At 34.6% G+C, this 24826-nt stretch overlaps 2 protein-coding genes across 2 annotated transcripts; both read left to right on the top strand.

Annotated features, from left to right (window-relative positions):
* Window positions 1-8620: 8620 nt before the first annotated feature.
* Window positions 8621-9556, top strand: LOC100922380 (olfactory receptor 52J3-like). Its single transcript, XM_012546918.2, has one exon. The coding sequence runs from the start codon at window positions 8621-8623 to the stop codon at window positions 9554-9556; it is 936 nt and encodes a 311-aa protein (XP_012402372.2).
* Window positions 9557-20776: 11220 nt separating this feature from the next.
* On the top strand, window positions 20777-24126 carry LOC100922124 (olfactory receptor 52E2-like). Its single transcript, XM_012546915.1, has 2 exons — window positions 20777-20788; window positions 23191-24126. Exons 1-2 carry the CDS (start codon window positions 20777-20779, stop codon window positions 24124-24126), a joined length of 948 nt encoding a protein of 315 aa, XP_012402369.1.
* The last annotated feature ends 700 nt before the right edge of the window (window positions 24127-24826 follow it).

Consider the following 24826-nt stretch of genomic DNA (forward strand, 5'->3'; position numbering starts at 1 on the left):
AACCTATTAGGTGCTTAAATTTGATTTAATTGAAAATTGAATTGAATTGCATTTTATACAAGTAAAGGAGTAATCATTACTGTCAACTTGTAAGGGCTCCAATAGAATACAGAACTGATCTATTTGTGTTCTCACATGTCTACTTTTAAAATTTCAATAGTACTTTATTTTTCCAGTACTTGTAAAAATATTTTTCAGCATTCATTTTTGTAAGACTTTGTGTTCCAAATTTTTCTCCTTTTTCTTTGCCTCTTGCCTCCCCAAGACAGTAAGCAATATAATATAGGTTAAATATGCACAGTTCTTTTTTTTTTTGCCTAAGGCAATTGGGGTTAAGTGACTTGCCAGATAGTCACAGAGCCAGGAAGATATAAGTGTCTGAGACCAGATTTGAACTCAGGTTCTCCTGACTTCAGCACTGGTACTCTATCCACTGTGTCACCTAGCTGCCCCTGCACAATATTTTTAAACATCTTTCCATATTTGTCATGTTAGGCAAAAGAAATCAGACCAAAAGGGGAAAAAATACAACAAAGAAAATGAAAAGATCCCAAAGAAACACAAAGGTAAAAATGCTATGCTTTAATACATATTCCATCCTTATAATTCTCTTTCTAAATACAATTGGCATTTTCCATTTCAAGTGTATTGAAATTACCTTGAATCACCACATTGTTGAGTAGAGCCAAATCTATTACAGTTGATCATCACATAATATTATAGTTACTGTGTACAATGTTCTTTCATTCTGTTCACTTCGCTCAGCATCAGTTCAGGTAAATCTTTCCAGGTTTTTCTGAAATCAGTCTGTTCATAATTTCTAATAGAACAATAATATCCATTATATTCATATACCATAACTTATTAAGCCATTTCCCAACTGATGGGTATCCACTTCCTTTCCAGTTCCTTGCCCTTACAAAAAAGGCTGGTATAAATATTTTTGCAGATTTGAGACCTTTTTCCTCTTTCATGATCTATTTGTGATATAGACCTAGTAGTGGTGCTGCTGGATCAAGAGGTATGTGAAGTTTGATAGCCCTTTGGGCAAAGTTCCAAAGTGCTCTTCTAAATGGTTGGATTAGTCCACAACTTCACCAGTAATGCATTAGTGTCCCAGTTTTCCTACATCCCCTCCGAAATTTATCATTATATTTTCCTGTCATCTTAGCCAATCTGAAAGATGTGTAGTAGTATCTCAGAGTTGTCTTAATTTGCATTTCTCAAATCAATAGTGATTTGGAGATATTTTTAAATGACTAGAAATGGTTTGAATTCTTTCTTTTCTTTCTTCCTTCTTTCCTTCTTCCTTCCTTCCTTCCTTCTTCCTTCTTTCTTCCTTCCTTCTTCCTTCCTTTCTTCCCTTCTTCCTTTCTTCCTTCCTTCCTTCCCTTCTTCCCTTCTTCCTTTCTTCCCTTCTTCCTTCCTTCCTTCCTTCCTTCCTTCCTTTCTTTCTTTCTTTCTTTCTTTCTTTCTTTCTTTCTTTCTTTCTTTCTTTCTTCCTTCTTTCCTTCCTTCCTTCCTTCCTTCCTTCCTTCCTTCTTTCTTTCTTTCTTTCTTTCTTTCTTTCTTTTCTTTCTTTCTTTCTTTCTTTCTTTCTTTCCAGAGGCAATTGGGGTTAAGTGACTTGCCCAGGGTCACACACCTAGGAAGTATTAAGGGTCTGAGGCCACATTTGAACTCAGATCCTCCTGACCTCAATGCTGGTACTCTATCCACTGTGCCACCTAGCTGTCCCTTGAATTTCTTTTTTTTTAATAATCATTTTTTATTTTCAAAATATATGCAAAGATACTTTTCAACATTCATGTCTTCAAAACCTTGTGTGCCAAATTTTTCTTCCTCCCTCTCCCTCTAGAAAACAAGTAATTCAATATGTTTAAAATGTGCAATTCTTCTATTAATATTTTCACATTTATCATGCTGCACAAGAATAATCAGATCAAAAAGGGAAAAAATGAGAAAGCAAAAAGCAAGCAAACAATAATAAAAAAGGTGAAAATACTATTTTTTGATCCACGTTCAGTTTGACAGTACTCTTTCTTGATGCAGATGGCTCTCTCTGTCACAAGTCTATTAGAATTGGTCTGAGTCACCTCATTATAGAAAATTGGCTTCAGTTTTTTCATCTGAAAATCATCTGTCCGTATTTTTTGACCATTTATCAATTGGGAAATTACTTTTATTCTTATAAATTTTAATCATTTGTAAATGTATTTTAGAAATGAGACTAAATTTTCTGTATAAATGTTTTCCAGTTTTCTGCTTCTCTTTTAATCTTGGCTGCAATGGTTCTAATTACATAAACCTTTTAAATTTAATTAGTCGATATTATCTATTTTGCATTTTGTAATGTTCTTTACTTTTTCGTTGGCCATAAATTCCTCCCTTTTCCAAAGAGTTGACAGGGAGACTATAACTAATTTTCATATAGTATCACTATGTCTAAATCAAGAACCCATGATTTAGGGTGTTAGGATTGTTAAATGTTGGTTCATGTCTAGTTTCTGACATGCTATTTTCCCATTTTCCCAGCAATTTTTGTCAAGTAGTGAGTTCTTATCCCAGAAGCTGCATTCTTTTTGTTTTATCAAGCACTGGATTATTATGATCATTGACTATTATGTCTTGTGTATTAACCAATTCCAGTGATGTACTTTATTTTTTAGCCAGTACCAAATAGTTTTCATGATCAACATTTAATAATATAGTTTTGTCTGACATGGCTGGGCCAACTTCATCTGCACTTTTTTTTCATTAGTTCTCTTGATATTCTTGACTTTTTGTTCTTCCAGATGAATTTTGTTATTTTTTTCTAGCTTTATAAAGTAATTTTAGAATTTTAGAAGTTTGATTGCTATGATGGCCCCATATATTTCAACACTTAGGGTGATGACTTAACCAATATTCCTTCTTTCTGCTACTGTATAAATTCAATCATTGGACAAAAAGTCTACATTTAGAATATGAATATTAAAGTTATTTGTAATAACAATAAATTAAATAAATGATTCTAGACCTAGAAAGGGTTTTTCTCAGATGGCAGCCATGATATGTCACCTGAAAATATGTTGGAAGAGATCCCACATTGCAGAGCTTGCCACAGGTTGTGCATACCCTTACTGAATATGGAGTTACCTGCTAGTTGCAATAACATATCAACAAGATAATTTTATAGCAATTTTTATAACATGGATATTAATATATGTTTATTTAAATTTTGTATAGAAGAATTATTTTTATATGATTTAAAAAAATATAACAATCATTTCCTAAGATCTTTCTTCTTGTCCTTAATATGGCAAAGAAGATGGATGGGAGTGCAATAGGAAAAGGCTTTTGGATATCCACCTATTTCTTCTCTAAAAGAAGGATCATTAAGGGAAATGTTAAGAACAGAATAAGGGGGAGTTTGAATGAAAAATCAAGAATCTTATTTTTTTTTTTCTTTACAAAAATCTGAGTATCTAATTGTGAGATCATACACTTGGACATTTTAAACAGCAATGAAAAGTAGAGGGAATGAAGAAATGATGTTAATTTCTTTGATAAACAATGTCACATGATTTAAATTTAAATGAGGAAATTGAGAAGAGCTAAGTTAAACATAGCTGATTATCACATAAACTTGACCAATGTTCTTCTGGTCCTTTTCACTTCACTTAGCATCTGTTCATGTACATCTCTACAAGATTTCTATAATCAGTCTAATCATCTCTTATAAAACATAATATTCTGTTACATTTAAATACCACATATTATTCAGTCATTCTACCCCATTTCCAATTCCTTTCCACCAGAAAAAGAGCTACAAAAATGTTTGTACTGATTGGCCCTTTCTCTTCTTTTATACTCTCTTTGGGAAACAAACTCAGTAGTGACACTGCTGGATCAGAGGGTCTGCATGATTTGATAGCCCTTTTCTCCTATTTCCAAACTGATCTCCAGAATTTCTATAGAAGTCCACAATTCCAGCAGCAATTCATTAGTGACCCAGTTTCCCCACATTCCCTGCTAATATTTATTATTATCTTTTCCTGTCATTTTAGCCAATCTGATGGGGGTGAATTGGTACCTCAAATTTGGGTCCCTGGTAATGAAGACTTTTAGCAGTTTGGAGGGTAGCTTAAGATATCTGGTTCTGGTACTCAGGCCCCTCCCTATCGTATATTCCTGGCTCATGAGAGACCTTTGTGAACATAACACCCTAGAGGGCTATTGTTCCAGTATAAAGACTTCTTCCCTAAGGCTGAATAAATGGAGTTGCTGACAAAAACCTGGAAAAGAAACCAATAACTCCCTTTTACTGCCAGATCTAGTAAGTTATTTCCTGACTATAGGAACAGGATTTTGGGTACCTACCTAATTCTCCAAGTCTAAGCTAATAGAAGGATCAGTAAGGGAAAAAAAAAAAAAAAAAAAAAAAAAAAAACAGACTAAAGGAAATTCTTACAGGGCCATTATGAATTTTTTCACAAAAATCTAACTGTGAGATCAGTTTAAATATTTTAACTTGGATATTAAATATCAATGAAATGTATAGGAAATAAAATGGTGTTAGTTTCTTTTATATAGAATAGATCATATGATTTTAAGTTAAGGAAATTATTATACTTATTATATTAATATATTTTATATATTAAATGTGTTATATAAAATAATAATAACTAGCATTTATATAATACTTTAAAGTATTAATATCATCTCAATAATATTGTAAGGGAGTTGCTATTATTGTATTTATTTTATAGATGAGGAAAAAGAGTCTCAGACTGACTTTCCCAGGGTCAAAAAGGTAATAATTTTCTGAGCGAGGATTAAATATTTCAGCTTCTTTCCTCTTTTTCTTTGGATCAAAAGGGCTATCCCACCACTCCTCTCTATCCCCTGCTCCAGAATTATCTTCCTAGATTTTTGAAGTAGTCTATGTTTTTATTCTCTTATTCTTGAATTCATTTAAATTAAACAGTGGCTCTGAAGTCAGAGGACTTGGATTGAAATCTTGGGTCATATTACTGGTATGACCCTGGAGAGGATACTTTCCCTCAGTGTTTATTTATAAAATATGATAATTGATTTAGATGGTTTCAGAATTTCCTTCTAGCGTGGATAGCCCTGATTTTTGAATGGTTCTCTTTTTTAAAAATTTCTGCTCAATTTCTCTCATTTGATGATTGAAGTCTTTTTTGAGTCCTTTATAAAATTTTTCTTGGTAGGAACCCATCCAGTATTACTCTTTGTGGTACAAGAGACTTTTTTACTTCAAAGTTTTCCTCTGAAGATGAACAGTAGTCTTCCCTATTTCAAAAGTAAGTTTCTATGGTACTTCTGCCTTCACTTCAGCTCTTCTTTCTAACCTGGAAGCCCAAACTAAAAGCCCCACCCTTTTGCAATTGCCTGTAGTTTACCTGCTTTGCTTCTTTCTGACCCAGGGTCATATCTATGCAGCACAGTGGAGTCTATTGTTCCTTATCAGCAGAATTTCCCTCAGTATTCCCAGACTTAGACCCCCAACTCCAGACATTGATCTGGTGTTGAAAATTCCTGTGATTCTGCTTGAAGCTCCCTCCAAACTCAGATAACATAAGGCCTCCCACCTTCTGTTTCTGGGGAGCTAGCCTCTGAGGTTTTTACACTTCACATGAGTTAAAGTTAGGTCCTAAGTCTTTTTTCATATCTTCTCTGGTCATCCCAGGAGGACCCTTGTTCTGCCCCAAGTCTCATTTGTTTTGTACCACTCTAAGTGTGCCTCAAGGCACATTTTTTTGTTTTTTGTTTGTGGGGGAAATCTGGAGAGCTTGAATTTTCTGACGTACTCTGCCATCTTCCCAGAATCCTTCTCCTACCCCAATTCTAATAATATGATTCTTAACATTTCATTGCAATGCATTATCTTCCCTTGCTTTTTCTTCCCTATGATAAAACAACTGAGTCAGGAATAAATCCCAGTTTTCTAGCCTTCAATTCTTTTACACTATGACAAAAATGAGTAGAGAGTAACAAACTGTTGCAGTTATATTTATCATCTTATGACAATTTTCCTGTGATAAAATTATATAAACAAGAATTGAACACACACACACACACACACACACACACAAGCATATATATATATGAGCTCTCATAATTAAAATCTAATGACCTCAAAGGCCATCTAGTCTAAAAAACTTGAATAAAATTCCCTCATTACTTCATTACCATTTGGTAATTAGCTTTCACTTGAAAACTACAAGTGATTGGGAACCTACTTCTTTGCAAGGCAGAGCACTGTGCTTTTGCTCAGCTCTAACTGTGAGCAATTTTTTTTTTCTAACATTGTCTTTCCTTGTCTTCTGATAGCTCAACTGTAACCTCTATCTATTTCTTCTTTGTTTCTGTCTTCTTTTTTTCCATTTTATTTTATCTTTGTTTCTCTAGGTCTGTGTCTTTATTTCTTTCTCTTGTCTACTCTCTGTTGATTTGGCACAGTGATAATTTATTCTTCCTATCAATCTGGTCTCTTTACGAGCTGTTTTTGCTCTGAAATAACTAGACAAATGAGGAGAATTCAACTAAAAGGACCAAAATATATAAGTTTAATACATTCATTATTGATAATTTGTACTGATAGGAGTCATCATTGTAGGCTTAGGTAGTTAAGAAGGGCTTTCCATTAAAAAAAAAAAAAAAAAAAAAAGAGTATTAATGAGGTTCAGAAGTTGAATAACATATGAATCTATCGGGAGGAAATAGAAGATGTTATCAGTTAAGGGAAATGCAATGAATGTGTGTGTGTGTGTGTGTGTGTAGATTGCTAGAATAGACAGATTATAAGAGTTCTTTATAATTATAATGATCTGAGGCTAAAGTTATCAAAATGAAATTTGATAAATCGACTATTGTATGAAGGGGATTCTTTTAACTTAGGAATTGTACTATGGATAGCTTCTGAGGACACTTAACAGATTTAAGTGCTAGGGATTCTGTGATTCTTTGATCATGGTGAACTTAGAAAAGAACAGAAAGATAGTACAGAGAATTGGAAGAGATCGTTTTTGGTTTTTCAGATATCTTTTTATAGAAATTTTAAAAGTCAGCATTTACATTTGCTACACTAGGTTAATGGTGGTGAGAATATTATAAATAATTACAGTGTGGAAGATAGCTGGTGTGTCCTACTTCAGCAAAGACATAAAAGGCATAAAGAGCAAAAAAAAAAAAAAAATGGCTGATCTAGATGAAGCTCATGTGAACACAGAGGAATCTCAAAAGCAGAATTTAATAGAAAGTGGTCAGAAATTTTAAAAAAATGTTGAGGGACAACATAGCTAAAGGTCAGACTATTTATAAATGCCCGTAAATACATATCAAAGTATTCAAAAATTGCCTAGTTTTCTTTCTTAATTGAGTTTCCCAGGGTGGTAACTCCAGTGTTGACAATTAGAGAATTCTCCTTGGAATAACAATTCTGAGAAATCCTACTCCTGCACTATATGGGAAGCAATTCTTTTCTTTTTTTTTTGTTATGCTAATGTATTTACTAGAAATTTCCATTTATAGAGATTTGGTATAATGCAACTTCAGAATGGTATATAATACTATTAACTGGAGAAGTTTTGGTTTGTTTGTTTTTTAAACCAAACTGTTGAAGAAAATGACAAACTATTCTTGTATCTTTGCCAAGAAAACTCCAAATAGGGTCAGAAAGAGTTGAACAGAACTGAAAAATGACTGAATAACAATATAGTCTAATAATTCACTAAATTTGACTGTAACTAACAAATTCTTGCATCATCAAATCCATAACCTTGTACTCCTTATCTCCAAATCAAGTAAAATCAAATCAACAAAAAATTTATTAAAAGTACTGAAATACCCGGGCAAGAGAAAATACAGGACAGCCAAAATAATGTAAATTTAAGAGCGTTTATTGTTAGCCAGCAGCTGAGCCCACAAGTACAGGTGTTGAGGAGTCTTCACTGAGCAATTTCAAGGACACAAATTTAAAGAAAAAAAAAAACACAAGAATGTTCTGAACCATTTATCACACTAAAAATTCCATTCCCATGCAGGTGGCAAAAGTTAACAAGGAAACAATATTTCTTTAAGTTTCTATGCTTCTCAAGTTGTTAACATCTTTGGTGATAAATAAGGTTTAAGCAGCACATCTGGCAGGGCATGCATGTCCACAACTGAAAACGCAAAAAAATCACCTGTGTTAAGGAGAGAAAAACTAGTGACATAGTTCTGATTACAGAGTTTAAACAAAGATAATATCCTCATGGTTTCAGGAGTGCAGGACAGGAGTAGTGTCCCTCCATTTCATTACTATGTTCCAGCACTGCACAAGACACTAGGGATACAAAAGGAAGGCAAAACAGTTTCTGCTTTTAAGAAGCTTATATAGTCATAGAAGACAAAACAAATAATGAAACAGAGCATATCCAGAAGAAAATGAAGATGAAAAAGTAGGGAAGGAGCTAACAACATAGCAAACATCTTCTTTGTAATAATATTTGAGTTAACCATTACACAGCTATGTATTTATTATCATTATTATTATTATTACTACTATTAATACTATTAATTTTGTCTTTTTCTAAGAAGGGACAATTTCATTTGACATTTCAGTCTACGCAGGATGTCACAACCTAATGCCACTGCCTTTCATCCAAACACCTTTATCTTGCTGGGCATTCCTGGGCTGGAACATATCCATTCTTGGCTGTCTTTGCTCTTCTGCTCCTTATACATTATGGCAATTTTGGGCAATGTCACAATCCTACTAGTGATATGGACTGTACAGACACTCCGTGATCCTATGTTTTATTTCCTGGCTCTGCTCTCCACAATTGACCTTGCATTCTCAACAACTTCTGTGCCCCGCATGCTTGGAATCTTCTGGTTTCAGGCTCATGAGATCAGCTTTGGAGGTTGTATGGCCCAAATGTTCCTCATCCACAGTTTCACTGGCATGGAATCTGGTGTCTTACTTGGCATGGCTTTTGATCGCTATGTGGCTATCTGCACCCCTCTTCACTACACAACCATCTTAACAGTTCCAGTGTTGACTGGCATTGGAATAGTTACTGTGCTCCTCCCTGTCTTGCTTATGATACCTGTCATTATCCTGGCCTACCGCCTGCCTTTCTGCCAAGCTCGTATCATTGCACACTCTTACTGTGAACACATGGGTATTATTAAGTTGGCCTGTGCCAACATTCGTGTAAATGCCATCTATGGCCTCTTTGCTGCTTCCTTTCTTGTTGTGGATCTCATCCTCATTGGGGTTTCCTATGCCTTTATTCTCCATGCAGTCTTTCGTCTTCCTTCCCATGATGCCCGGCTCAAGGCACTGAGCACCTGTGGTTCACATGTAGGAGTTATGTGTGTCTTCTACATACCTGCCATTTTCTCCTTCCTTACTCACCGATTTGGCCACCATATTCCTGTATATGTTCATATACTTATTGCCAATCTTTATATGATTATCCCACCAGCACTCAACCCTGTTATCTATGGTGTGAGAACCAAGCAGATTCGCGAGCAGGTACTCTGGTTCTTCACTATCAAATAGATCCCAGAATCTTCTTAAAGACCATGGAGAATGCCTTGCAAAATGCATGTGCCCTTGATTACAAACTAGGCTAGGCCCTCTGGTAGAATACTTGATATATTTTTCCAATTTGAGATACTAAGAGATAGCTAAGTGTAGGTAAACATCTAAACCCCTCCAGGCCTGAAAGACTTTTTTTTAAACCCCCAATTACTATGTGGCCTACTATGACTACTTCTAATAACTAATGTTCATAAAATGCTTACTACATTCCAATCACTACAAAGAATTTTGTAATAATTATTTCATTTGATCCTCATAGCAAGTCTAGGTTGTTGCTGTTCAGTTTTTCAGTTATATCTAAACCTTGCATGAGGCTTTATTGGCAAAGACACTAGAAACATTTATTATTGCCTTCTCCATCTCTTTTTACAGATGAGGAAATTGAGGGAAATAGGATTAAAGGTTTGCCCAGAACCACATAACTACTAAATGTCTGAGATGAAATTTGAATTCAAGTCTTCTGACTCTCATCTTAGTACTCTATCCATTGAGCCAGTTACCTGCCTCCTAAGAAGACTAGCAAGTAGGTACTGTTGTTATCCCCATTTTCTATATGGGGAAATAGATGCAAAAAGAGCTTAAATCACTTACTCCTAGGTCACACAGTTATTAAGTGTTTGAAATCAATTTTGAAGTCAGGTCTTCTTAAATCCAGGCCAAATATCTCCTATTTGCTTACTGGTATATAAATATTGTCTAACTGCTGGATCTTAAGTAGTGAGCTTCAAGGATTTGTTATTGATGAGGAACCTAGATCTATATGGTCTGTGGATATTTAAAAAGTGACTATTCATATGCTCAAAAAGTTATCAAACTATGCATACCCTTTGATCCTGCAGTGTTACTACTGGGCTTATATCCCAAAGAGATATTAAAGAAGGGAAAGGGATCTGTATGTGCCAAAAATATTTGTGGAAGCCCTTTTTGTAGTGGCTAGAAACTGGAAAATGAATGGATGTTCAACAATTGGAGAATGATTGGGTAAATTGTGGTATATGAATATTATGGAATATTATTGTTCTGTAAGAAATGACCAGCAGGATGAATACAGAGAGGCTTGGAAAGACTTACATGAACTGATGTTAATGAAATGAACAGAACCAGGTGATCATTATATACCTCAACAACAATACTGTGTGAGGATGTATTCTCATGGAGGTGAATATCTTCGACAAAGAGAAGATCCAATTCGGTTCCAATTGATCAATGATGGACAGAATCAGCTAAACCCAAAGAAGGAATACTGGGAAATGAATGTGGACAACTTGCATTTTTATTTTTCTTTTATTTTTACCTTCTGAATCCAATTTTTTTTTTGTGCAACAAGAGAACTGTACAGATCTGCCCACATATATTGTATCTAAGATATACTTTAACATGTTTAACATGTATGAGACTGCCATCTAGGGGAAAGGGTGGAGGGAGGGAAGGGAAAAGTTGGAACAGAAATAAGTGCAAGGGACAATGTTGTAAAAATTACCCATGCATATGTTTTGTCAATAAAAAGCTATAATTTAAAAAAGTGACTTCATTTCTTAGAATATTACCTCTAACTTTCTATAAGGGTCAGAAGACTCACTAATGAAAGTAATGGTCTAGTCAACGATGGAGGTAGAAATAGTGAATAGCGTGCTCATGAGACTGATGCTGATGCCAGAAGGTGCAAGTCTGAGGGGAGAATCTGTTAAGGATATCAGCTCAGTTTTAGGTGAGACTATATAATTTGAAGTGCCAGCTCTAAAATTTTAGGATTTTACGATTTGATGTGACTATGAAGGGTGATTTTGGCATTAAATGTTTTTGATAACTACTTAAAAGAAACATAGTTTAGGATTAAATATAGAGCAAAGTGAAACTCATCTCCAATCTCTCTTATCTTTCCATTTTGTGTTTCAAATCACAATATAAGTAGAATTTCAATATAAGGAGAATTAATATGAGGAAAATTTTAACAAAAATCCAGTCTTGTATAATACATAAAAAAGTCATCTCCTTTTTATATTTAATGAAAATTTATTTATTGATATTAATATATATGATTATCCACACAAAACTAGTATAATATGATATTATAGAGATTCATTTGTACTATATCTTCTCTTAGAACATATCTATTGTGCCATGTAAAATATATACATGATGAAGAGATTCACCCTAAATATTTTCTTAGGGGGACAGCTTATGATCTTTCATGACTCATTGTCAACTATAACTGGGACAATGTTGTAGTTTCAACTATAACAGGGAGTATATAGTCTCTCTCAAAAAATTATAAACAGTCTCCATAAGCCAATAACCACATTTTACTCTTAATGAAAGGGAGAGAGTAAACAAACATTTATTAAATATCAACTATAATTTTAAAACATTTGACCTTAATTCTCTAAAAAATAACTTGCTTTTTACTGCGTTAAAATATGTAGATTTTTTTCACAACAATATTTTAAAGTGTAGTGTTTTAGTACTTCAATTCTAATTTGGGAAATAATTGATGGTTGGAATAAATTGATATTGTGAGGATGGGGAATAATTTTGGAGGAGGTGTAAAGTACAAAGGAAGCTAGAAAAATTATAAACAGGGTGGAATTTCAAAGTTGTGGACAATAAAAACTTGTGGGGAATAATAAAATAAAGTATACAAATCAATGTATCATAAAACAAGCATTTATTAATTATTTAAGGAAAAAGGGAATTCTAAGAGACAAATATGAAGAAAGAATACAGTCTAGTCATGTAAGATATCCAGAATGGTTTTCCTTTATAATTCCTTGAAAAATGATGTCCAATGTCTTTTAAAAAAATCATGGCTTCTGAAACTTCTCTCAATCTCAGTCATACATGGGGGAAGGTTGTACTCAGTTCTATCAAAATGGGTTTCCTTAAATCCTCTTTTTGCTTCTGAAGTAAAATAAAAATTTATATTTAGCTTTTCAAATTTTTTTGTAAGCTGCCGTAGCCTAACTTGACAACTCTGTTGTACAAACTTCCATCTTCCATACTATGTGAGTTAGTCAAACTAGACTTACTGTCTAGAACACTGCCAATTTTGCAAAAAAAAAAAAAAAAAAAGAATATATAAGTATTGTTTATAAGAAAATAACAAGTCCTTTCAGGCTCCCTTTTCTCTATTTTTCCATTTGGACGTTGAGAATAGAGGGAGATCTCTCTAAAAGGTGGCATGCTAGTCCCTGGCATGAGCTTGTTCTCACTCGCCCCCTCCAAGAGCAGCACTTCTTCCGAGAACATGCCAGAATTAGTAGTTTTAATTTATGGTTTATGGCTTGTTGAATTTAGAGTAGGAGTTATAAAAGATGTCTGTATGTAGGACAGAAAGTAAATCAAGTCAATTGAGATTTAGATTTTAATTAATTGTGGCACCAGAACTTCAGAAACCAACAAAAGATACATCCATTCAGTTTTGGAGTCATTCTGATCTACTGAAAAACAAAGGAAATTGCTCCTTTCTTTTTGACAGTCTAGCCTCTGCCTACCTAAACTATGTTCTTGTTTCCTGTCCTATCCACACCAGTGAACCTTTCCTCATGAACTTAGACACTTATCTTATACAGGCTCATTTTCTTCAGGTCAGTAAATTAACAAAACTACATTTTGTTTCCTTTAGTTCTAGAAAAGGTATAAGGATGTATTGCAGTGGAGGGAGATATGTTATTTCAGATCTATACCATAATCCTCTGGGCTTCAGTTCATAGGCCTGAACCATATCATTGTGATTCAAGGTTAACTGACTCCTGCAGTCCCTATCCTTCTTGAGGAACAACATGGGTAGAGAAAAGGCTTGTTCAGTCTCAACCATAGTGTCAATAAACACCTCTCTCATGGGCAGCTTGGCATCCTCTATCCCCAAACTTGTCCAGTCATTTCCTAATGACTGAAAATCTGGTTATAATCAAGGGATTAACCTAGAATGATGTTTGCTTTGGGCCTTAGGGCCATAGTTTCTTTTCCCAAATGCCAGGTTTGTGCAGACTGTAGGAGGAAGTTACCCACAGAGGGATATGATTTTAGAATAAAGTCTCTTTCTTTGAAACTGCTTAGGCTGGATTGCAGCCTGTAATTGAGACAGACATAAGAATATCTCTGATACCAGAATTGGTGAGTTATTCTCTAGATCATTTCCAGAGCTTTGGGGTTCCAAACATTTCTCCCCATTAGGAGAGGTACCAGGCAGGTAAACATTAAACAGGGCTGGAAGAGCAAGTTTGTTTAAGGTAGGAAGGTTTTCACTTGAAAAGTATTACTTTTCTTAGTTTGAAATCACATATATAAACCCATAGTCATTCATTAGTATGTCTTTTATACAAAAGAAATTACACAGGTGCTGCAATATAAGGAAAGCATCTACAATTTCTTTTATTCCCCAATTTTAGAAGATTCATGATGAAGTTATCTTTTTACACTCTGGTCCCCTGAAAAAACTTTTTCAATGTTCCTAGAAGCTTCTCATTTGGTTTGACTATGTTGATTCTGTGACTAGATCTATTTTATTGATTCTTGCTTTATCTAAAACATAATTTTCACATTGTCATAGATTCTTTTTTATTCTTTTTAAATTTTTTTTTATAAATTTATTTATAAAAACTATTTTTTAAAAAAATCATAGAATTCATTCCACTACAACGCTCTAAAGATTTATTAAGTATCTACAATATGTAGGGCATTCTGTGTAAATAAAAATAATAGAAAATGTAAAATGGTATTATCCTCAAGGTCCCTATAATCTACTTAAAGTGTACTTTGTTTATACAAATAAATTAATAGTTGAATGAACCCAAAAGTGTAAACAAAGAGTATTGAGGGACTCAGAGAAGGAAGCAAACATTCTAGTCATATTATTATAAAGATACTTGCCTAAATTTATATGGAAGAAGTAAAGGTACTCATATTGTCCTTATCTCAGAATACTCCCTCCCCCTTCTATGCTTATTTCCTCATTTTTGTCTGATGCATCATTCTATATTTCTATATGAACTTATCTCTTGCATACAAATATTTATGTTTCTATTTCACCATGCCCTAGGCTTCTCAATTTTATTTTATTTCTCCCACAGTATTTATCTCTTTCTTTTGTTGCTTCTCTTCCTCCAAGTTTCTTTCTGATGTAGGACATTTTATTATGATACAATGATTATCTCTACAATGTTTCAAATCACTTTCACAATAAGTATCTCATTTTATCTGAATAACGGATCCGTGGATTAGTAAAGAATCACAAGAATTAATTAGATATTATTATCTAATTAATAGTTGGGGAAAATGAAATTCAAAAAGGGTTAGAGATTTGTGGAACAGCACTCAGAAAAGATGCCTCTTTCATTCATATTCGAAGCCTTTCCAAGTGCTTACCAAGAAGGAACAAAAGTCTAGTAGCTCATGGAGATTTAAAGACAGTAAGTAAAAAGTCCAAGTCATCTAGAATCTTAATTCCTCTTGGGAACAGACATATAAATAAAGTCCTATTGAGAATTTAGACAGATATATAAACAAAGTATCACCAGAGAAGTTCATTAAGAATTATATTTATCAGAAACTTTTCTCATAGTATTTGGCAATAAGGTAAACTTTAAAAGAAGCTACAGAACCTAGGAATTGGAAAAAGGGGAATTCATTCTATTTTCATGAGATAGCCTATACAAAGACATGGAAGTGAGAGACAAAATCTTTTTTCTCCTCTCTTGCTTTTGATCTTCATCTTTTTATTTTCCTCTATCCGTTTTTCCTTCCTCCCTCCCTTCCTCTTTCCCTCCCTCATTTCCTTTCTCCCTTCCTCCCTCTTTTCCTTCCTTCCTTCCTTCCTTCCTTCCTTCCTTCCTTCCTTCCTTCCTCCCTCCCTCCTTCCCTCCTTTTCTCCTTCCCTCTTTCCCTCCCATCCTCCTTCCCTCCTTCCCTCCTTCTCTTCTTTCTTCCCTTCTTTCCTCCTTTCCTCCCTCCCTTCCTCCCTTCCTCCCTTCCTCCCTTCCTCCCTTCCTCCCTTCCTCCTTCCTCCTTCCCTCCCTCCCTCCCTTCCTTCCTTCCTTCCTTCCTTCCTTCCTTCCTTCCTTCCTTCCTTCCTTCCTTCCTTCTTTCCTTCCTTCCTTCCTTCTTCTCTCCCTCCCTCCCTCCTTTCTTCCTCCCTTCCTCCCTCCCTTCCTTCATTCTTTTCCTCTTTCTCCTCTCTTTCTTCTCCTAAATTCATCTTTTCTCTACATTTTCTCTTTCTCCTCTTCCTTCAGCATTACCACTACAAACCTATTGTGTCTGATCACTTCATTCTGATTATTACTTTTCTATCTTCACACATACTCTTGGCATCAGATAAACAGAATCATTGCATATAAACACAATAAATATAGCAGCCAGATCACAAGCTAGGTTGGTGACCTTGAATTAACTTGGTCAGAAAGTTCAATGTAATTTCATTCATTACAATAAGTTTTCTGAAGGGAAGACTAATATTACAAAGAAGAGTGATCTGGAAATGCCTCATGGAATGAGGTGAATTGACCTAGGACTTAGAATGTGAGAATTCCTGACTTTAAAGAGAATAGGAAAATATTGTCTGATAAGGAAATTATGATGTACAAAAATGTGGAAGTGAAAATTATTTAAACTGATTACTTAATAATTAGAGTTGTTCAAAAATAAAATGAACTGTCTTATTAAGTTCTGTATTAATTGAAATGTTTACATTGAAACTTGAGAACCAGGCATATTATTAAAGGAATTTTGTTCACTTGTAGAATAAGACTGTTTACTTCTCAGTTCCCTTCTAGCCTTGAGATATGATTCTGTGCTTCAATATACTGGTAGACATAAGGAAGGATAGATGAAGTAATACAAAATATAATGAGAAGACTAATTTATGCATGTCTGTATAAGTATGTGCATTATATATATATATATATATATATATATATATATATATATATATATATATATATATTTGTATAGGTATGGGTGTGTGTAGGAATATTTACTGCCAGCTAATGAGGGACATACATGAGGATGCTTCTGATGATACTATAGTGAAAAATGACTAGGGAGGGATTCAGAAATTAAGATAAGAGGACAAGAAGTAGTAGATCTCTAATCACACAATGGCATAGAGGACCCCAGGAAGTATTTAGGTGAAGTTTACATGAGCTAGAAAGAATCTCAGGAAGAGATTCTATATGAAAACAGCCAGATGAATAACTACAAAGAACCTGTATCTAATTCAGTATTTTCAAAACCTAGCTCACTTGTGCACTTTGACTCAGAATGCAACATATCTTTGATTATCTTTCCTTGCATGGTTTCTCAGATTGTTAATTCTAGTGCTCACTCTGAATGGGCTCAAACCACTATCCCTAGAAATCTTGGCCTTATATCATTTGCTATTCAGTTCATTATTTTTCATTGGTTTAGTATTCTTTGTGCACTACTCCCCTAGTGGAGTTTGCATATATTTTGTGTCCTCAGGAGAGCAGATTTACCTTATAGAGTTATGCATAGAGAAGAATGCTCTGCCTATTGATGGGAGGGAGATGAAGAACTGGTTCATTTCATCTTAAAGAGTAAAAGTCTTGTATTTGAAAAAAAAATTACAACTTCCAGCAGATACGATCAGCAAAACAGTACCAAGCTGATACTAGCAAAAAATCGAAGACAAGAGAAATGAAAGGTACTGTTTGATACCCATTCCAGTAAAAAAAAAAATTAAATGCCAAACTAGGACCAGATTAGGAGTAGTTCTGTATAAATTTTATGTAAACTCTTCCAAAGTTTTCCTTGAGAGCCCCCAACACCCACTTCTACAAAATTCTTACATGGCTATATGACCTCAGCCATTCAAAAGCACAAAATTAGCTTTGGGCCTCAATGAAAATTTTTTTTAGAATTTATAACAGTTATAAACCTGATAAAGTGTTCAGTTATGTGAACAGTCTCAAAATATTCAAAGTTAGATATTTGCAAAATAAGAACAAGTAAAAGAGATTATATATCACCTGGTTGATGATATCTAATAATAGGAGACCTACTATCTCTTAAGATAGTAAGTTATTTTTGGATAGCTTTGTAGTAAATATTTTGAAGGTTTTCTCTCTATGGTAAGCCTGATACTATCTAAATTGACCACTCAAAAATTTTAATCTCTGGGTCCCAATTTTTTTTTCCTTAAATATCCTGCATCTCCCACCCTGTTCTCCTTTACTCCATTCTTAGTAATATGAAGGCTAATATACTACTTCCACTATTGACTCTATCCCTCCAGCCTCCTAAACAAAATTATCATTCACATTCCCTGATTTTCATATTTATTTCCCTTTTATCTTGCCTACTGCTTACAACTAAACCCAGATATCTCATATTCTTTAAAAAAATGCCATGATCACATATCATTGATTTTTTAATCTCTTAAAAATTTCTTTCCATTTTCTAACTTTTTCTCTGTCTAGCTTGACCTTAAAAGTATTTGACATTGGTGGTCAACGCCTCCTTTTTCATGCTCCCTTGGTGTGTGGGACCTCAAAGCACTGCTCGTTCTTTGCATTCTTGATACTAGTCCATGTGATTCTTTGCGACTCCTTTTCAGGTTCATAATTCACTACTCTCTACATGTACTCCCTGTGTCTGTACTGGTCTTTTTCCTCTTATTCTACATACTCTGTGTCAATGAGGTCACCAATTTTTATAGATTCATCTATATTTTTCTGCATTTGATTTTCAAAACTATGCAACTTTCATCTTTTTTTCTGAGTTATAATCCACCATCTTCTATTATTTCTGTTAGAAATCTCTATCTAGATATCCATTAAGCTTATCATATGCAACATGCTTATAACCAAAGTATTTATCTTCCCTTTGTTATATGCTCTTCATTCTAAATTTTATATTTCTGTCAAGGGCATCTTCATTCTTCTATTTAGTCAGGGTAACAAGCTAGGAATTATCCAAGATCATTCTATCCCTTCTCATTTATGTTCATTTACATGTTAGCTTTTATCAATTCTACCTTCTCAATATCTTTCACATTGAACATCTCTCTCTATGCAGCCTACAACTATTCGATATCAGGTTTTTATCTGATCTTATCTAGACTATACAAAACTCTCCATCTTCTTATGCATCCATCAATCAATTTGTTGTTTCTAAATCACAGGCATAATCAGATTATATCTCTTCACAAAAACTTCAATTATTTTCTTTTGCCTTTAGAATGAAGTATATATTTTCTATTTTCTATTTAAACACTTAACAATACACTCAAGCAGCTTAAATCTCTCTATATTTTCAACATTCCAGGCAAATTGGTCTGCTTCTAAGCCCTGTGTATAAGATCTCTCTTTCACATTTGTACCTTTTTACCAGTTTTGCCTCATGCCTAGAATCCTGTCCCCACAAACTTTTGTCTCTTGGAATCTCACTACTTTCAAAGCTCAAATCAAATACTACTTCATTCATGGGGATTTTCTCAGTTCAATAAGCCATTAATACTTTTTCAATCACTGTGTACTCATTCTTCATTTACTTATCTTTAACTATTACATCTCCTAATAGAATATAAGATATTGAAAGTTAAGGATTTTTTATCTTGTATCTTTGATATTCCACATAGTGTTTGACAGATAGGAGGGGCTTATTAAGCAATTGTTGACCACTTGATTGATTCGAGAAAACATATGTACTCTTACTTCTGCAGGGCAATCTCCAAAACTTATCTTGTGCTCCGTTAGTCCTCTCTTCTCTAGAATAAACATCTTCATATCTTAGTTACTTCTGATGTGTGTTGATATCTAGTCCTTTCACTGTCCTGTTTTCATTGCCTCAAATATGCTCCAGCTTATCAGCATTCTTCCTAAACACCACAAGCAAGAATTCAAAAAATTCTCCGGTTAAATAGGATCTAGTCACAGAAAAGAAGAAAAGGGTCATTGGTCTTCTTGTTCTCACCACATGTTTGCTTTAATTAGTTTAATATCTTTTAAGGAAAAGGACTGTCTTTTTACCAACCTTATTTGTTATCAATCATCTTTATTTATGCATCATCTAATTTAAACTCCAAAACAGCCTAAGATGCACATTAACTAATTCTTATCAGTTTAGTAGAGTAGAATATTTCAAATATAAACATTTAAACTATGGCAATCAAAAAGTGATATAAGTAAAGACCTGGTTCATTGTTTGGGTATTATATGGAATTAAAAAAAACTGATGGAGAACATGTTAATAATATCAATTAAATTTAAAAGTTTCATGCATTTTTAGTCAGTTATTAAAATATTTAGCAGCATATTACAGCAATAACCTTATGAAGCATTAAGTACTGTTGTTTCTTTAAAAAAAAGATAGCCAAAATGGTGGAGTAAAGGTAGGAGCTCATCCAGTTTCTCTCCCAAGCCACACCAAATTCCTTTAAATGACTCTAAACAAATTTTAGAGTATCAAAATACCCCAAAAGATGGACTAGAACATTTTACAGCTGAAAAAAAAATAAAGTCAGTAGGAAAGGTCTGTGACACCAGGGTGGGAGTTCACTGTATTGGCCTGGTGCAGGCCATGTTGGTGCATTCCTGGACCTGGTCCTGGCCCCAGCCCTGGCCCTGGCTCCAGTAAACTTCTCAATAAGTGTCAGTGCTGGAGGCTTCCAGACTTTATATCCCAGAAACACCAAAGAGGTCCTGGAAGTTCAGCAGAAAAAGTTGGTAGAACCAGGGTGGGATTGCAGCACAGGATGCACCAGCACAGTTCAGAACCAGTCCCAGTCTTGGATCCAGATCTGGCCCCAGCCAGATCTCTGAATCAGTGGCTATACGGTGGCTTCCAGAACCAACGTTCAGACACCAAAAAGGACTTGGAAGATCAGCAAAAATGGTCTGTGGAATTAGGATGGGAGCTTAACATGTAATCCCAGCACAGGCTGCACAAGCACAGTCCTGGCCCCAGCCTGGACTGGACCCCAGCCTCAATGAGGCAGGACCTCTGAATCATCAGTAGTGCTAGAGGCTTCTGGATGTCTCTAACCCATGAACACCAGGAAGATCAGTGGAAAGTGTCTGTTGCAACAGAGCGGAATTCCAATGTGCAGTCCCAAAGCAAGTTGTGCCAGCAAACCCCCAATCCCAATGCCCAAGCAACAGCAAAACAGAACATTGTTGATTCAGCACAGTAGATCTTACAACTGTACTAGATAGAGCAGGGATGCTTCTAACAGTTCCAGGGCAGAGAAGGGGACTTCTGGTAAGATTCCTAGAAGGATCTCTTAAAACAGCTGCACAAAACCCCTGAAGCCACCTTGGAAACAGAGCCCTACTTTATCAGAGTAAAAAAATCAAGTAACAGGATAGAAAAATGAGCAGACAACAAAAAATTTCTAAACATTGAAAGTTAATATGGTGACAATGAAGATCAAAACACACATTCAGAAGATGATAACAAAGTCAAAGCTCCTACATCCAAAGCCTCCAAGAAAAATAAAAAGTGGGCACAGGACATGGAAGAACTTAAAAGAGATTTTGATAATCAAGTAATAGAGACAGTGGGAAAAATAGGAAAAGAACTGAGAGTGGTGCAAAAGAAAATGCAAAAAAGCTACTGAGGAGAAGAATGCCTTAAAAATAAAAATTGGCCATTTGGGAAAAAAAAAACATTCAAAAGATCACTGAGGAAAATAATTCATTAAAAAATACAATTGAGCAAATGGAAGGTAATGACTTTATAAGAAATCAAGATACAATAAAGCAAAATCCAAAAAATGAAAAAAAAATATAGGAAAAAAGTGAAATATCTCACTGGAAAAAAACAACTGTTCTGGAAAATAAATATAGGAGAGATAATTTTGAAAATATTGGTCTACCTGAAAGTTATGATCAAGAAAAAAAGCCTGAACATCATCTTTCAAGAAATTATGGAGGAAAAATGTCCTGATATTCTAGAACCGGGATAAAATGGAAATTGAAAAAGTCTACCAATAATTTTCTGAAAGAGACTTCCAAATGAAAACTCCCAGGAATATATAGCCAAATTCAAGAATTCCCAAATCAAGAAGATAATGCAAGCATCCAGAAAGAAATTAAGTGGAGCCATAGTCAAGATACCACAAGATTTAGCAACTTTTACATTAAAGGATCAGGGGCCTTGGAATATGATATTCTGGAGAGCAATGGAGCTAGGATTACAACCAAGAATCACCTACTTAGAAAAACTGAATATAATCCTTCAGAGGAAAAGAATGAAATAGAGGTTTTGCAAAAATCTGTGATGAAAATACCAGAGCTGAAAGAAAAATCTGATTTTCAAATACAGGACTCTGGAAATGAAAAAGGTGATAATTAGGAAAGTGATATCATAAGGAACTTAATAAGGCTCGTCTTTTTATATTCCTACAAAGATAATACTTGTAACTAATTAGAACTTTCTCATTATTATGGCAGTTACAAGGAGTAATATAGACAGAAGGCACATGTGGAGGTTGAATACGAAAAGATAATATCAATTTTTAAAAATGACGAAATTAAGGGGTGAGACAAGCATGTACTGGGAAAAAGTGAAAGGAAGAAGTGGTGCAAATTATCTGCCATTAAAAAAGTGAAGAAAAAATTATTGAGAGGCAAAGAATAATTTATTTGTCCATTACAACATAGTGTAAGATATAGAATTTGAATGATATTCTTCCTTGTTTTTTGTATGGAAGAAGAGAATGATAATGATAATGGAATGATAATAATGAGATTGAGCAGGAGGAAGGTAGGCAGAAGGTTAACATTTCCAGACTCATATTATTAAACATACTTTATATTACAGGACAATTGAACTACTCTCCATTCCTCTTTTTTATCTTTTTTCTTTCCATGTTTTTATTCATTACCATTCTCAAGCCTCAAACGAACTCCCTAATTCGGTTTCCACTATATATATCTCTTCCTTCAAAATCCAACTCATATTTGACCTACTCAAGCTTTTCTTGATTTCCTCAGGTAAAAATAGAATGTTTCCAGCTTTTCATATAGACCTATCAAAAGTTTTTTTTACAGTCACTTTTCCATAGTTATTTGTTTATTTGTAGTTCTTTCACATTTAGATAGTAAACTCTATTGAAAAGATTCTATATTACATCTACTGATCTATTCATTCATCCATGCATGTATTCATTCATTGATTTATAGTCTTATGTTAGTAGGTACATAATTATAGATATTGTGAATAAAACTGCATTTACTTGGGATGATAAAGTTGATAAGAGATGATTTGTTTATATAGAATTGTTTTTTTCCTTAAAATTTTGTCATTATTTTGAAGTACTTCTATTCTCCACTCTAACAATAATCATTTATTAAGTATATACAATGTATTAATTACTGTCTGGTCTTAGAGTGTTAATTCATACTAGCCATTTCCATATTTTGGAAATGTTACATTTATGTTTTCCTTTTAATTTATGTCAGCACATAGACTTATGCTTGGCAGATTTCCAATATTTAGCAAATGGAAAAGAAAAAAAAGTTACAATCTATTTGTGTCTCTGCAGGACCACCAAATAAAGCAGTGTCCCACTGTGCTCCCATATTTAAGGTGAGCACTTGAGATGATCATGAACACACCCATCCACAGGCAAGATGTCCATATCCAATGATACCCAGTTTCATCCTTCCTCCTTCTTGTTGCTAGGCATTCCAGGCCTAGAATCTATGCATACATGGATTGGTTTCCCTTTTTGCATAGTGTACCTGATTGCACTGGTGGGAAATATCATCATACTGTTTGTGATTCAAACTGAGAAAAGTCTCCACCAGCCCATGTACTATTTCTTGGCCATGTTGGCTACTATTGATCTGGGTCTGTCAACAGCTACCATCCCTAAAATGCTGGGAATCTTCTGGTTCAACTTGAGGGAGATCATTTTCGGGGCCTGTCTGACACAGATGTTATTCATTCACAACTTTACTGGGATGGAATCAGCTGTTCTCCTGGCCATGGCTTATGACCGCTATGTGGCTATCTGCAACCCACTTCGCTATAGCATCATTCTCACTAACAAAGTGGTGGCTGCAATTGGTGTTGGAGTGCTGATGAGACCTCTCCTTACAGTCTTTCCTTTTGTGTTCTTGATCCTGCGTCTGCCTTTTTGTGGACACAACATCATTCCCCATACCTACTGTGAACACATGGGTCTGGCCCGTCTGGCTTGTGCAAGCATCAGGATCAACATTATCTATGGTTTGTATGCTATTTCTTACTTGGTATTTGACATCGTAGCCATTGCTATATCTTATGGCCACATTCTACAAACTGTCTTTCGTCTTCCCTCCCTGGATGCCCGTCTCAAGGCTCTGAGTACCTGTGGCTCCCATGTGTGTGTGATCTTGGCTTTTTATTCCCCAGCCCTCTTCTCCTTCATGACCCATCGCTTTGGTCGGAATGTTCCCCGTTACATCCACATCCTCCTGGCTAATCTGTATGTTGTGATTCCACCCATGCTCAACCCAGTAATCTATGGTGTCAGGACCAAGCAGATCCGGGAACGGGTGTTAAAGATATTCTCACAAAAATAAGCTGTGGAGCAAGTTATCCTGACTGAATCTTCATGTTATCCAAGAGATTTTGTTAGGTCATGAATAAAGATATTCATTTGGAATATATTCTCACTAGAACTACTTCCCATCACTTCAGGAGGTTCCATCTCACTGGGTCTCCTAGTTCATGTACATATGCCTTTCTGTGAGAATGTGACCAACTATAACTTTTTTTTTGTTTTTGCATTTAGCACCTGAGTTTTATGGCTCTCTTCCTTGGCTTCAAACTTGGGGATACAACTTGTCCATGGCCCATTTTTAATACTCTTTCATAATAATTATTTAACAATACAATAGAACATACTGAATGTAATAAATGATTTGCTAAGATGACAAAAATTACAGGAGACAATGTAATTTAGATATTAAGATATACTATTCACAAACAAAGTAATCACAGAAACATAAACAAATGCATATTTTTTTGTACATCTCTTTTTCTACCTTTTGGAGGCAATAGTACGGTAAGGAGAACTTTAGTCTTAGACTCAAAAGAACTAGGTTCAAGTTCTGACTTTCAGTATGTACTGCTTATATATTCTTATCTTCATTTAACTTAATTCTTCCTCAGTTTCCTCATCTGTAAAATAATAACACTTGTATCACCATTCTGGTCTAATGTGAGGATATTACTTTCTAAAGCTTTAACATGCAATAGAAATATAATCAATAAATCAAT

The sequence above is a fragment of the Sarcophilus harrisii genome, chromosome 3 (assembly GCF_902635505.1).
Source record: "Sarcophilus harrisii chromosome 3, mSarHar1.11, whole genome shotgun sequence".
In the NCBI taxonomy this organism is placed as follows: domain Eukaryota; kingdom Metazoa; phylum Chordata; class Mammalia; order Dasyuromorphia; family Dasyuridae; genus Sarcophilus; species Sarcophilus harrisii.

Excerpts from the sequence above, each read along its gene's own strand:
- LOC100922380 (XM_012546918.2), top strand. The coding sequence starts at position 8,621 with ATGTCACAACCTAATGCCACTGCCTTTCATCCAAACACCTTTATCTTG.